We start from the raw sequence: 16,050 nt of genomic DNA, 5'->3' as shown, positions 1-16,050 counted from the left end.
GACCATCATATGTTTATTATAATACAACATTAGGTATTACTGTGAATTGTAAGTTTTAAAGTCACACAATAAAGCCCTGCATGACGGTGTAAGGTATTTGTGAGCGGCAATTCTCATCTAGATAAGCCAGCAGAGGAGCAGTTTCCATGGAAACCGTAGCCAAATAGGACAAAGACAACCCAACCTCTCTTTGGAAAATTATATCAGTACTTGGGGAGAAGAAAAAGACAGACAGTTTTCAAAGACATTTTTCCATCTTCCTAGCCACTTGATGCTCTCCTACTTACCTGTGGGTTTGGAGTTTTGGACATGCCTATATTTCCGATGTTGTCTATTTGTATAGCCTTTTTATACAGTCTTCCTCCATTTATGCCAAGCATCATTTTTGCATTGTGCTGTTTTCTTTTACCCAGTGTGCTGCATACAATTAAATACTTTTGGTGACTGTAACCTTTTGGAGTTGCTGTGAATTTGGGAGCAATGGGCATGGCACAGAATCTGAACCTGTGCGACTATCCCCTTTTACAGCAAGAAAAGGATGTCTGGTAAACATAGGCCGTCAGGTATATGTCCATCAATCCAGTCCATCTCCACAAATGAGGGTCAGCTAATTAGCCTGCTGGTCAGCCCTTCCTCACCGGCACCCGTTGGTACCATGGTTGCTCCTCCTCAGCTGCCGCTGACCACCACCCGCCCCTCTCCCAGTGGCATAAAGAAACCTATTATTCATCACTTTGCGAGGTACTCCTGCTACCAAGGGAAGTGCAATTAATTTATCCATCTCTGTCAATTGGAATTCCACCAGCAACTACTCACTCACACAAACTGCTGAGCTAGGCAAGACTCTTGTCTGAAATTTTTGGGCACTGGCTATTTTAGGAGAACCGACCCGGGTTATGTAATTCATTTTCCGACTTACTTCAAAGAGTGTTTGGTCACCCCTAGAGGAGGGGCTATGCAGTTAGACGCCTGCTGGCTCAGCGCTAAAAAAAGACTTCCCGTAGCTGAAATTTTGACTTCTGCATTCTGGCCGCGAAGAGTATCATATTTTTTTGACTATTTTTCAAACAAAAGGCGCACCGGTCGAATTGTCTACTGACAAATATAAGTTTGAACTGTATGCTATGTTATATTAGAAATGGTAACAGCAAATGATGAATGTCCCATAACAAGAAGATAGATAAAAAGAAGAAGCTTACTGACTGCTGGGTCGCCACAGACTACAATGGCGGATACACGCAAATTGTCAGGACTTATATAGTTCGCAAAAAACACCTCAGCAGGTACCAGAAGGTAAGAACAGTTGGTTTTGCATAATATTGCGAAACAAAACGCCATATAATGTCATTTTGCGGTCTTTACACAGACCATAATAATACCGTATGTTAAAGCACAGCGTGTCTTTTTTTTTTGTCATGTCTAGCTTCACAGGCAAATCATATAGTTGATGTAGATGCCCATATCGGCTGTTCAGATTTACTTTGCAAAAGAGAAGTGTAGGATACTTCTCTTGTTGCCTTATTTGAATTTGACTTTATTAAATGTATTTATATTATCATTTGGTGCAGCCGGGCCGGAGCAGGAGGGGATAGAAAGAGGAAAAAAAGGAAAACAAAGGGGGAAATTGTGGGGCTAAGAGGGGGGTTAGACAGAGAGACAAAAACAACAACAGCAAATACAACAATAACAACAACAATAGAACAACACCAGCACATACAATGTGTACAAATATAATCGTAAAAGTGATAGCAAATAAGCAGTTAGTGAAATAAATTATATAGTAATGACAATGAGCATTTTTACACCAAAACTGGAGCAATACAAATACCAATTGAAAAAGCGCTATTGATCATGAACAATACCAATAGTTTACCTCTATTTTCAACAACACAGTTGTTCAAATGCAACAATACGTATACATAATATAGCTAGAGAGATAATAAAAGAAATAAATGACATAATAATAAAAAAAAATTAAAAAAGGAATACCGAAAGATGGAGTGGAAGAGAGAGAGGCAACCTATATTGATCTTGTAGATTGTTATAGTAACAATGGGTTAAGCTTTGTCAATATGCCATGTGTTACCCAGTTTACTCTAGGGCAACAACGTTGATATATGTTTGATGAAACGTGATTATGTGCATGAGTGTACGTATGTATGTATATGTACTTGTATATGAACACAATGTGTATATGAATGTTTGTACAATAAATGTATACGTACAGTACGTGTATGTTTGTTTGTACAGTGAATGTATATGAAGCACAGCGTGTCTGACTACGGTAGCTTTAGTGCGCCGACAATCCATCCAGCGGTGCGGCTTCATAGCTTACCAAAGCTGTACTAAAACATTTTGACAGATTTTAATTGCTAATAGAGCTCTGCATGGACCCTGCGTGTAACCTTTTCCTCCAAATGTACTTCTGTATGTCACCACTTTTCAAACATCTACTCATAAGGATATATCCATGGAACCCAAGTGTGACCCAGCCAGTGGTGAGTAACCCATGCAAGATGTCTCGCTCCCGCCGACCAGACTCGCTGTTTGCACCTTCATCTTGGCTTGCACTCAGCCCAAACTAGTCACGTCATCTTTGAGTGCCCTTTTTGACCCAAGTCTGGAGGCATGTGCACCCTGGGTCCTTTAACTCTCGAAGCCTCGCTTAACTACTTCCAACTGTCAGGTACTTTTACCTGGCAGGGAATTATTGGCATTACCACACCTACAGACTCTAAGGTAGTTAGATTTTTGGTACATTTATTCAAATGTTGTTAACTTGCATAAAATCCTTGTTTTGTCTTTCGGCGGCCAAAGAGGTTTTCTCACTCGACCGGTGCCTCCTGGCTCATATTCAGAAATATCCAGTATTGATGTTGTAAGAGTTAGATTGTAATTTTGTCACCCGCGGCCCCCATTGTCCTTGGCCTACCTGGTTTAGAATACACATTTGTCATTCTCAATCTCTCCGTTCCACATCCAATCGTTCTACCATTGCTAACATGTCACCACCGGAACAAACTGATCTTTTAGTAGTACCCAAGGATTGGCATTACTTTAAAGAGGTATTCAGGGAGAACAGAACAGTAGTGCTTTCACCCCATAGACCTCATGGCTGCAATATTGCTCCCTTTCACCCTCCTGCCACTTCATTAAATGCCCAGGGAAATCATACTTCCACTTTGCTGCCTAATGGTCTCAATCGCCTTTCTATACCTTCCCTTTAGGCAAAGCTTTTTTTTTGTTGATAGGGAAGATGTCTCAATGAGACCCTGTAGTTCACTCATCAACATAACCATCAAAAATCAATTACAGCTTGTTCTTATTGATTCCACCTTTTCTCCTCTACATTTTGCAAACATTTTTTCAAATTGGGCCTTCTCAATGAGTGCAATCTAGTTAAAATTTGAGATGGAAACCAGTGGAAGACAGCTTTTAACAACTTTTAAACAAGTTGAAAAACGTATTCGGGTGTTACCATTTAGTGGTCAATTGTACGTAATATGTACTGAACTCTGCAATCTACTAATAAAAATTTCAATCAATCAAACAATCAATCAATCAACACCATATTTGGCATTTTCAATACAGAGTTACACCATTCAGCATTAGACTCTGGGGTTTGGTTGGACTACTTAGATCAGGGGTCGGGAACCTTTTTGGCTGAGAGAGCCACGGAAATATTTTTTAAAGTATTTCCGTGGGAGCCATATATATTTATATATATATTTTTTCAACACTAAATACAACTATATGCGTGTATTTTCAAGAAAGACCAACATGTCTTGATATGTATGATAATTCTTATTCATTTTAATAACATTGTTATTCTGAGGCTAACCAACAATAAATAAAATACTTCTCACCATTACTGCGACTTCTTGAACAGGTGCGGTAGAAACCGGATGGATGGATGGATGGATGAAAATGCATGAGAATGTTTTATATTCTGAATGTTATTTTTGACACTGTGATTACCAGCGAAATTATTCCTTACTTATCGTGTTAAGCAATTTCAGCTAAAATTTATCTGAAAGCCAGGTGCAGTCATTAAAAGAGCCACATCTGGCTCTAGAGCCATAGGTTCCCTACCCCTGACTTAGATAGTGCTTTGATTAGCCTGGCTTCCCTCGCCCGCCTGCAGCTCGTGCAAAACTATGCTGCTCGTCTGCTAACACAGACCCGCAGACGTGAGCATGTCACCCCTATATTAGCGTCCCTTCACTGGCTCCCTGTGCGTTATCGAATCAATTCTAAACTTCTATTTGTTTTTGAATGTCTAAACAACTTCGCGCCAACGGATCTCTCTGACCTCCTTCAGCCTTACTGCCCCACTCGATCCCTAAGATCAGCCGATCAGCTGCTACTGACGGTCCCTGACACAAGGCTGAAGCTTAGAGGTGACAGAGCTTTCGCTGCTGCTGCTCCCAAGTTCTGGAACGACCTACTTCTGAGTGTTAGACAAGTCTCCTCTCTTCCTGTTTTTAAATCTCTCTTAAAAACACACTTTTATTCCTTGGCTTTTAACACTAAGTGATATCCATCCTGCAATGGCGCCCCATTGTACACCTGCTGTGATCCTGTTTTTTTTGTTTTTATTTATTTATCTATTTTTTTATCATGTTCTGTTTGTGTTGTGTTGTTTGCTCGGTCTTCTATTATCTTTTAACCTGTCCATTGTACAGCACTTTGGCTACCCCTGTGGTAAATTTTAAATCTGCTTTATAAATAAAGTTGATTTGATTTGATTTGATTTTCTACAGTGCCTTCTAGTCCCTTCTAATACCCTCTTTTTATTGTCTTTTTGTTTTGTTTTTACCAAGTGCCGGTTTGTGTAACCTCTTTGCTTTTACTTAATTTGGTCTAGCTATGCAGCTACGTTCTGTACCTCAATAAACCCTAAACAAAAATACAAATGCAGCACTTTTGTTTTTACTCCCATCTTTCATGAGCTGAACTAAAAGATTGAAATCTTTTTTCAAAGTATACTAAAAAGGGTATTTGTTTTCCTAAACTCTCTTCACAAATATTTCTAATCTGTTAAGTGAGCAAATATTTAGCTTTGATTTGCTGAGATAACCCATCCACTCCTATATTAAAATGCGGATTGAACGGCATTGTTATTGCACACATGTGTATTAGGCTGGCCAAAAAAAGGCTACTTCAAAATATGCAGTTGTATCAGACAGCGCAATGCCACGGGTGTTGCAACTGTTGAAGGAGCATGCAATAATCCTTATCATGTCTGGCCATCTTCGTAGCTGGTCCCTCCAGTGGTTGGCGTAAGCGAGTGCAGCTGCGCTTGGTTATGAAAGGTCATTCCAGTACACTGGGACCTGGCTGGAACTCATAAGGTGCTCCATGATTTAGAGTGCTCCACATGTACATTAGTCTGATTTTGCCAGCTTCTACCCCTTAATGAATGCTTTGCACCGCTCCTCTTTAACGCACCGGTGGTTCAGGTTCTTCCATACAGCCCAAAGTTGATCATGGGATGAGCTGTGATTGTGACGAAATCCTGAGGCCCATTTTTGTCCCATTTATCCGCGACGATCATCTCATTTTGCAAAGATATATACACAATTTCTGGAAGCCAAAAACATCCCAATTCTTGCATGTACAACATACTTTACCAACATGTGACCCAATGAGCATGTTAAGGGTGCCCTGGATCAGTAGATATGACAGTGGTTTCCATTTCCTCTCAATATCTAACAACTTTGCAAAGCCCTTGACGAGAAGTGGACCAACACTCTACAGGACACAGTCAAAAACCTGACCAACCCGATGCGCAGGTACACCTGTGCAATAATCATGTCTAATTAGCATGATTATATGCCTCACCTGTTAAGTGGAATGACTATTCTGGCAACAAAGACAAGAAACAGGCCATTTTTATACATAGAAACACTTTTGGATCTTTTGAGTTAAGCTCATGAAAAATTAATGCAAAACCAAAAGTGTTGCATTCATATTTTGCTTGATGGTAGGTTTCCACATCACCTAAACTGGACACTTATATATCGAAAAAGTGTGTCAAAAGATTCTACATTATAAAAAGGCGGACACGATCAGATGTACTTAAAACTATTGTCAAAGATGTAGACAGAATGTTTTTTTTTAACTCACCTCTTAAACTTTCCAGAGACAGAGACTTGAATGTGGTTGACATTTGCTGGTTGCATGTTTTATCTTTACTTTGAATAATCCGCAATCCTGAGTGAATTGGATTGTCTCCTTTGTCCTCTTGGTATCCCACAGTGATTATCTTGGATTCTCGAGGAACTTCATCACTTTGAAAAGGTGGGATATGGGCTTTCTCATGGGGCCCAAGGTAGTGCTGATAATCCTGAGGAATAGCAGACCTGGCAAGACTTTGTAAATCTATTAGTTGAGACCTTTCATTCCGAGAGTTAGCCTCTTCGGTAACTGGCTTTACTATTTGTAAACGGTTTTCCACAGTAAGTTTGGTATCCTTCTGGAATGTCTGCTGTATCCTGCAAACATTTTTCTTCTGTCTTGGCACTGGATTTTTAGGTTGCTCATTATGATCAACTTCAGTTTGTGGGTCAATGTCTATTGCAAACGTCCTCAAGGGAGAACCTTCCAAACTCGATATATTGGGAGAGGGGAATTTTCTTTGTAGGACTCTAGGGTGACAAGTTTTCGTTAAACTACTCCTGACTTCTTTTGCTTTTGGAGCTTGGATTTTGAAGGGACGAATGGGAAATGCTTGTCCTGTGACCAAATCTACTGTGATGCCAGATTCGATCTGTGAGGAGGAAACAACATTTTCTACAGGGTTTGGGGCCGTTTTCTCGACCAATATTTCCATTTTGCTTCTCTTGATGGTGTATATCTGAGCATTCTGAGGACTGTGTTGAACTTCTAATACCGTCATGGTACGGTCTTCATTTACATGCTGTTCCATTGATATTCTTTTGCAGATGCTATTATTTATCTTCCATGAGGCCTCAACCGGCTTTTCCTCCACGTTGTTTTGGTGATGTCCTGAATCACCTGTTCTAATATTGTCTTTAAGCTTCTCTCCCGTAAATTGTAGTGTCGCAGTGTCTTTCATCTTGAGAATTTCATCTTGTTCTTTGACAGCTATAAATGTTTCCATAATAGATTGTGCTGTTTCAACCTGTAGCCTAAAAGTATTCACAGGTGGGTTTATTTGAGGCGTCTTCACCAAATCCTGCTGTGTTTCTGCATTATTTTCCTCAGCACTTCTAATGAGCAACTGTCGAGGCTTTGGTAAAACACTGTTTGCCACTGGCTTGATTCCTCCATTCGACTTGACATATTTGATGATACTTGGTTGAAGAACATTCTCTTCTGGCCAGTCTGTGACCTGAGAATGATGAGCCTCTTCAAAGGCTAAGTCGAGAGAATTGTCTTGCTGAGGTGCAGATGAAAGTGTGGGCACTGATAAGGTTAGGTAATCATCCCGTTCACTGTTCTTGGTGGGATCTGCAGAAAAAACAACATCCGCTTGATCAATATAATTTCCATTAATAATTTTGGTGTCTTACAGTGTCATGCTTTACACAATATTCTACACATGACTATTTGAGATATTTCACAGATATATTATTATGGGCCTAATAAACACATTACATTTAAATTACAGCAAACATGTTTCATTGACTATGAATAAAACAGATAATTTAATTGGATGTATTACAACTTTTAAACAATGGAAAATTGTGGAAAAATATTTAAACGCACAGTTCCTGTAATGCTTAACTTTATTCTAATATTTAAAATGGTTGCCTTGCCATTTGATTACATTTGTTTGAAAACCTCTTTGTTGATACATTTGAGTATCAACAAATGCCACTGTAAACTAACTGGCAGATCCTTGCATTGACATGTTAACGTTGCAAGTAAACATGGACACTGGGGTCCTAACTTGTGATTTACATAACTGAAGCGTTCCTCAAGGCACCCCTTCAAGTCCTCTGCTTTTTAGCAGTTAAAAAAATTTTTTTGTAATGTGATTTATGTAACTAAGGTGTTGCTGTAGCTTGTTTACTTCAGATGAAGTCAGTAGTCATTTGTTCCACTTGTTTTTAGTTACATGAGTAGCGTTCCTCCAGGTTCCATTTTCGGTCCTCTCTTTTCCAATATTTGGATTATTCAACTGGTGGTCCGCAAGTACAGTTAGAAAAAAAACTTGTGAGAGACTCACATTTGAGCAGATTCATAAAAAACATTAGAGTGCTGTCATAGTTTTTTGCATAAGGTCCTTAAAAACTGTAACTTTGACAAAATAAGTAGACCAAAATCAAACGTTTACTGTAGAAGAAGCTGGTTCTCCGGAATATACAAGATAAAACTAAAACTAAGATAAACTAGGATAAAACCTGTCCTTAGCATTTTGAAAATGTGGCCCCAAAACAATTTATTTGAATAATATAGTAAATAATTCTATTGACGCAACACCGGATTTCTTGCATCCAGCCTGTTGTTGAATAACATTTGCTCCGTATAATTATTTTACATGATATATTGTCTATAATAATCATCCTTATTATTTACAGTAGTCACAGTAAACTCTTATACTTTGTCAGATTTTTCTAATCAGCGTGTTGATTAATTCAAGCACTGTTGCTCCCTAGCTGGAGGCTTATGTCTCGTTCAAACATGAATAAAGACGTAAACACTAGAAGTCGTTCTGCCTCTCACGACCCCCCTTAATATGGCACCGGGTCTCCCCGCCCCACTCTTTGAATAAAAACACTGTGTTTATGCCTTTGCTCACTCCATCTGTTTTCATTATAAAAAAAACAACTTACCATTGTGTAAAGTTTTGATTTCATCAGTTGCTTCCTCAAAATGGCAGCTGGCAAGAGTGTGAGGGGTGAAGAGTTCACAGTTAAATGGGTTTTTCCTTTTCTGAAAACAGAGAAAAAACTATTTAATTTATTTTAGGAAGGGTTTACAGAACGACCTTTACTATGTTGTCATATCACATACCTTTGAGAGTAGTTGTAATGATGATTTTCTATGTCGCATTTCAAGGTGATTCTGGCTTTGAAACCTAATGGAAAAAAGCAAAAGGACATCTAAAAACATGTCCAGAAACTTCCAGGATTATAAAGGGTCCTAAAAAATATATTTTATTCTGATTAGAAAGACACATGTTTATTTTTTCAAAACCACATCCCAAGTGCTACAGATTCGCCAAATGTTTAATGTAGTGTATTTATATATTTACTTTAAATTGAGTGCAACATTTTAAAATACATTTTACATGTGTATGACTTTCATGAAGACTTGTATGACTTTCATGATGTCTGCTATTGTTAAGATGACAAAAACATGTAACATCTGACCATATAAGAAGATTATTGAGGATTTCAAAGGACCGGTCAAATGCATGACTACTCACCAGCAGTCACTCCCAATTAATCTACTTGACTAGCCAAACATGTGATACTTCTTAAAACACACAGCCTGGATTATAATACTCAATGTTCAAACCAGACTGGGGATTTATTTTTTTGTAAATATTTCTGTTTAACACTATACTAATTGTATATATTTGTCTAATCAGGCATAGCTAAAAGTGTTCTCCAAAACAATATAATAACTGTTACCAGAACTGTAATTCCTCACCTTGCATGACCAATTTGTCTGTGTGGCTGCCATTGACGATCAGCAGGAAGAGGTTGAAGAAACTCTTCATTGTTCTTTGCACAGAGAAAGCTGTCGCTCACTACAATAGAGAGACATCTCTTCAAACAAAGACCTTAATCAAAACATACACATTTTTAACAAAACATTTAGTTATATCATTCACTATTTATCGACAGATACTCAAGAGAATACAAGACACATGTAATGAAAATAAAGGGTCATGCATCTGAGATGTTGAAAAAGAACATCCTTAGTTGTGAAGTTTATGTGTTTTTTTTTCTGTTAAACTTGGGCACATTTGCATCGAAACAAGGCTTTTAGCTGGTTGAATTTTAGGTCTGGTCTTGAAACCTTTTGTATTTGACCATTCTAAGTTTGAGATTGCCTCTTTCTGTGTGTGTTAAATAAACTATAGGCCTTGTAAGTTAATATAGAAAGTGTAAAATACGACCATACCATTGAATAAAATCAGCATTATACAATTGGATCTAACTATGTTCCTTCCAGTTAGTATTAACACAGCATTAAAAAAAAAAACTTATTTTATGGACTACAAGCCACATTGGTACATAAACGGCACCCACTAAATTTGAAAAGAAAAGAAAAGAAAAAAATGTTCATGTATTAGCTTGCACCGCACTATAAGCAGCAGATATATACTGGTGCTTTGTGAAATTACATATTTTCATAGAAAAACTTTGTAAATGATCGCTTACAGTCCTTAATTGTTTTTGAATGATGCTTGTAACACGGCAGGAAAACGAATGATCAAACAAAACAAAAAAGTAATGGATGTCTTTATTCGTCCTTTGAGATAAATAAGATGTTCTCCTTTTTTAATAAGCTTCTAGATGCTATTCTTCCTGGTACTTTGTAAACACTTTGAGATGGAACAATTTCTTAAAGTACATTGTTTTAGTACATTGTTTGATTTGTTTGCTTAATCCATTTAATAATTTAGCCCTTACCAAAAAAAAATCCATAGATTATCCGCACCGTTGAATAAACCGCAGGGTTCAAAGCTTTGAAAAAAGGTAGTGGCTTATCGTAAAATAATGTCTATTTAATCCGTAGACATGGATGACATTTGATGACAATAGCACATGAGTTAATTTGTCTTACTTTATTGATACAATTATACATTTTTCATTTAATACTTTTGTTCGTATTTATCATTTTGTACTGTTGTTCTGTTATTATTTGAAAAATTTGCAAGGAATGTCTGTTATTTCATGACAATTTTTTGTTGTCAAATTAATCAATGCACAATAATCGTGAAACCGTGATTGTTACTCAGACTAATCATGCAGTCAAGACCTATGTCCTAGCATACTTCGTTCTCATACACTCATGTATTAAGCAGCACTGAACTTACAATTATAAAGTGGTTTACTTGTGTGCTTCATGGAGGCTCTGATTATATCCGAGCCATGGATGCGATCCTGATGGCGGTGCAGTTTCGTCTCGTAAAACCATTCTCCAGTCAAATACCTGAGATGGCTCTTGCCTCTCAATGTCTTCTTTAAGTTTCTGTACACAAACACACAGACTCCCGTGCACATTTACTTGTCTTCCAATTACACCTACATTTCAGACTTTTCCAAAGAGGTGGAAAAAAATCGCTTTTTAAATTGATGACAAAGATGAACTTACTGTACACGCTGTTCCTCAGCTTTTTTCAGCTCTGCATCTCTTTCTAACACAGTCAGGATAGTCTTCTGTTCGCCCTCTGTGAGGAAGCTCAGGTCGATCATGTTGATTGTTTCATCACCTGGAACCTCATCCTCTGCTTTGGACTTGAATTGAAATTTAATTGGGAAAAACAAAAAGTAGTTGTCACTTTCTCGTTATTTCAAAGTCAAAATGAAGGAGTTTCAAGGTGAATATATAGAAGTAAATACATATATATGTGTGTATATATGTATATATATATGTATATATAAGTAAATACATATATATGTGTGTGTATATATAAGTAAATAAGTAAATACATATATATGTGTGTATGTATATATATATATATATATATATATATATATATATATATATATATATATATAATTTTTCATTCTGTAACTGAGGGCTCGACCAGAAAATGTTATAAAATTATTTACACAATATTTAAATCAGCCAGAAACCTCACCCACAGCGCGGACATGCTGCCTACGCTTCAGACAACACCGTGCACATAGCTTATGTCAGTGGTTCTCAACCTTTTTTCAGTGATGTACCCCCTGTGAACATTTTTTAAGTTCAAGTACCCCCTAATCAGAGCAAAGCATTTTTGGTTGAAAAAAAGAGATAAAGAAGTAAAATACAGCACTATGTCATCAGTTTCTGATTTATTAAATTGTATAACAGTGCAAAATATTGCTCATTTGTAGTGGTCTTTCTTGAACTATTTGAAAAAAAAAAAGATATAAAAATAACCAAAAACTTGTTTAAAAAGTGAAAAGTGATCCAATTATAAATAAAGATTTCTACACATAGAAGTAATCATCAACTAAAAGTGCCCTCTTTGGGGATTGTAATAGAGATCCATCTGGATTCATGAACTTAATTCTAAACATTTCTCCACAAAAAAATACATCTTTAACATCAATATTTATGGAACATGTCCACAAAAAATCTAGCTGTCAACACTGAATATTGCATTGTTGCATTTTGTTTTCACAGTTTATGAACTTACATTCATATTTTGTTGAAGTATTATTCAATAAATATGTTTATAAATTATGTTTGAATTGTTGCTATTTTTAGAATATTAAAAAAAAAATCTCACATACCCCTTGGCATACCTTCAACTACCCCCAGGGGTATGCGTACCCCCATTTGAGAACCACTGGCTTACGTCATCAAAACATCGGTTTTCCAGAGCACTGTTCCAGTGATTAAAGTTTGTGTTTTCAGGCCAAAATTTCGCTACATCATTAGCCAATAGTGAGCAAATAACAAACTGTATATAGCCATTCATACTGTAACTATCTGCTGGTGTTAATGTGTATGTTGGTGTGTTATGATGGTCATTTTTTCCATGGTCTGTGAACACACCCTGTCGACGGAGAATGGACAAGTGTTGTGTGTCGAGGAATGAAGCACGGAGACAGACTTGTGTGCACGGAGGAAATACTTGCTGGAATTGTGCCCGTTGTTAGCATAAAATTGGCCATAAAAGCTAGACTTTGTTTTCTTCTGGACACTACAATACATTATATTATTCTATTTTGTTATATGTGGTGGCTAATAGGATCGTACATTAAGGAGAGTGCTTTAATTTTGAAGGCAGAAAAGTGTGTGTTTGGGTTTGAGAAAGTGTCTTGACATGTTTTAATGTTGGATCGACTGTTTGCAATAAATAAAAGTCTCCTTTCGACATCCTGCCAATCGTCTTTCATTTCTGTTGAGCTTTTAGGTCATTTTACTTACTAAATCAGTCACAGTAGCAATGTAAATGTTATGTTATCACTGGACCTTAATCGTAATCTGAACACGGAAGTTAAGCACCACCCAACTCTGAACGACACACGCAGCAGGTGTTTGCTGCAGGGATGTTGTCTTTTCTCAAGGCAAAAAATAGTCCTTTCATGTGGGGAGAACAACTTGCCATGACTTTGAACCTGATATTTCCGTAAGGTAGACTTTCCTTTGTCCATCTCTGCTCGCTTGTGGCTCATCAGTAGCAAGTGAACTGCAGTCAAGATTCCCATGCTACGGCATGGTCCTAATGTCAAAAAGGAAGTGTTCGCGTTAATCGGCCAATGAAAAAATGACAGTCCAGATTTGAAAAAGTGACAAGTAGGGATGTTCCTTAAGAAATTATTGAGTGTGAGCCCACTGTCGGATCCTCTTATCGAACGGATTTTTTATCGAATTTCTTATCGAATCCAGATAGGTTGTTGTGTGTGTTCTGAGTTCCAAAAGCTGTCGATGTTATGTGACTGGGCCGGCACGCTTTTTATATGGAGGAAAGGCAAACGTGACTGAGGACAGCATGCAGACGTTAAAGGGTGAAGGTTTCAGGTGAGAGAGGACAATATAGGCACGCCCCAAGTGAGCATATAGTGCTGCTAAATGTGCGTTGTACATACAAAAAATTGCCGACAAACACATCACCAACATGGACGAGGTGTCGCTCACTTTCGACATCCCGGTGAAGCACATTGTGGAGAAGAAGGGGAGCAGTACGGTGGAGAATCGATACGCACAACAATGCAAGAGAAGTCGGCTTTTATTGTTGTAGTAGCTTGCTACGCTAATGGACAATGAGACTGACTTTGAAAATGAGGAGAGGGAATCTAGTGTGTTGATGGAGAACTTGCCCAGCTGTTCATTTTGAAACAGAAGATGAGGACTTTGATGGATTTGTGGTTGAGGATCGATCAAAAAATGATGTGAGTACATTGATAAATTCTTTAATAAAGTAAAACCAAACTCAGCTTTGCTCCTGCTGCCTTTTTAAAACAGCGTCCATGCATGCTAGCGTATGTTTTAAGCTAGCGTATGTTTAATCATGCCTGCGCCCAAAAATACACTGCGCCTTATTTATGCGTTAAATACAGAAATAGTACCCGTAACTGACACAGCGGCTTTTAATACGGTGCGCCCTATGGTCGTGAAAATACGGTATATTGGTTTCGATAACGGGAACCGGTTCTCAAAAAGGGATTCGAATCTATGGAATTGGTTCTTTTCTAATCGAACAATCGGGAGAACCGGTTTTGAACATCATCCCTAGTAACAAGATTGTTTGTTTGTATCAGACTACTCATATACCGTATATTTTTTTGATGTGATCCGAAATAATCTGATACTTATCATTTTGCTGGTACTGGACGGATATCTGATATTAACATCAGATTGGGACACACCTACGAGTGGAAAACCCAAGTGGAAAAAATATTAAAACGGGTGTTGTCAAAGTTAACGCTACTTTTGACGTGTGATTGATGGCAGCCAGCCCAGGCCGTAGTGCGGGAACATGCGCCACAAGCAGGAACAAAAAGAGCACACTGAATGGCAGGCTGAGCCCCAAAGCTCCGTAGGTGGCTTTACCGACAAGACTGAAGTCGTACACATGCGCCACTGCCAAGAGCCGGAGCAAGTCTTGTCCCAAATAGCTGCTAAACCCCCCTCACTACTTTCTTAACAGGGGTAACAATTACACTCAGTAAGCTTAAGTGCTCAGCAGTCTTAGTCTGTAAACTCGCACTAAGGCAGCCAAATATTCTCCAGCTCCTGCTCACATCACACACAACAGTACAGCTGGGCAATCGATATATTGTCCCATCGCTAAAGGTGAAACGTAATTCTTTTAACAGAAGCATTGTTGCCGGAAGTGAAAAATAAAGAAAAAAGTTGTAACACACAAACAATTTGAGACATTGGCACACAACAGAAGATACACAGAAGTCAGAAGAATTGTTTACATACTGTTGCACAATTCTTGACTCAGCTGTACTACGCCTGCACACACACATACACAATAATGGTCCTCTTTTGTGGGACTGTCCGGGGTGTCAAGGCGGGGTTTCTAAGATACCTCAAATGTCCGCCTTTTTGTGTCAAGGTTGCTTGTATTTCTAAAGTAAGGACAGGGTGAAAATTGGTTAAAAATGAAATAAATTGTGAAGGTGTGCGCAAGCAGCAACTGTCGTGAGGGAGGGACAGAGACAGAGAGAGCGAGATAGTGGATTGATCATCAATCAAGGCATACTTAGTCGACAGCCATACAGGTCACACTGAGGGTGGCCGTATAAACAATTTTAACACTGTTACAAATATGCGCCACACTGTGAACCCACACCAAACAAGAATGAAAAAACACATTTCGGGAGAACATCCGCACCGTAACACAACATAAACACAACAGAAAAAATACCCAGAATCCCTTGCAACACTGACTCTTCTGGGATGCTACAATATACACCCCCGCCACCCTCAACGTCACATCAAATATTCTACTTTGAAAAATATTTTTTGTGGAATATTCTGCATATTTTGTGTTTGCCATAGAAAAACATAGTTTTGTTTGACAAAAAAGGGCGGAAAACAACCAAACAAAAAAACTAAAACATTTTGAAATGAGGAATAGCTCTGAAGTGGATGTAGACTCCAGAGATTTATGTGTTAAATATAAAATGTATGTTTACCCTGGCACACCGTTATCATCATTTCATGACCAAAGCAAAACACTTTTTACACTTTTATACTGAAATAAATACACCTACATCTTATTGAAAATACTAGCAGCGGTAAAGTTTAGATCCATGAAGGAAAGAAAAAAGTGAATGAATGTTTATAACTGAATACATTTACATATGCATACAAATTTGTTTTATTTTTATATTATTTATTTTTAATGAATTAAGTAACGTTTCTGACAACCTTTTTCCAAAACACAAT

At 37.9% G+C, this 16,050-nt stretch overlaps 1 protein-coding gene across 6 annotated transcripts in view; it reads right to left on the bottom strand.

The window, feature by feature from the left end:
* Window positions 1-16,050, bottom strand: part of sytl2a (synaptotagmin-like 2a) — a 119,949-nt gene that overhangs the window by 37,017 nt on the left and 66,882 nt on the right. For 4 of the 6 annotated variants that reach the window (XM_061898012.1, XM_061898014.1, XM_061898017.1 and 1 more), the window contains 6 exons: window positions 11,302-11,444; window positions 11,024-11,178; window positions 9,628-9,727; window positions 8,986-9,049; window positions 8,805-8,904; window positions 6,130-7,476 (listed from right to left, as the gene is read on the bottom strand). In XM_061898012.1, the coding sequence (XP_061753996.1) occupies window positions 6,130-7,476; window positions 8,805-8,904; window positions 8,986-9,049; window positions 9,628-9,727; window positions 11,024-11,178; window positions 11,302-11,402 (1,867 nt within the window). In that variant the 5' untranslated portion in view covers window positions 11,403-11,444. Of the gene's footprint in view, window positions 1-6,129; window positions 7,477-8,804; window positions 8,905-8,985; window positions 9,050-9,627; window positions 9,728-11,023; window positions 11,219-11,301; window positions 11,445-16,050 lie in introns of those variants that run through there. The other 2 variants (XM_061898016.1, XM_061898015.1) reach the window with 2 other exon arrangements.

Source organism: Nerophis ophidion, linkage group LG04 (assembly GCF_033978795.1).
Source record: "Nerophis ophidion isolate RoL-2023_Sa linkage group LG04, RoL_Noph_v1.0, whole genome shotgun sequence".
Lineage (NCBI taxonomy): Eukaryota > Metazoa > Chordata > Actinopteri > Syngnathiformes > Syngnathidae > Nerophis > Nerophis ophidion.
The sequence above is the reverse complement of the archived record's forward strand: the minus strand, read 5'-3'. Positions and strand labels throughout refer to the sequence as shown.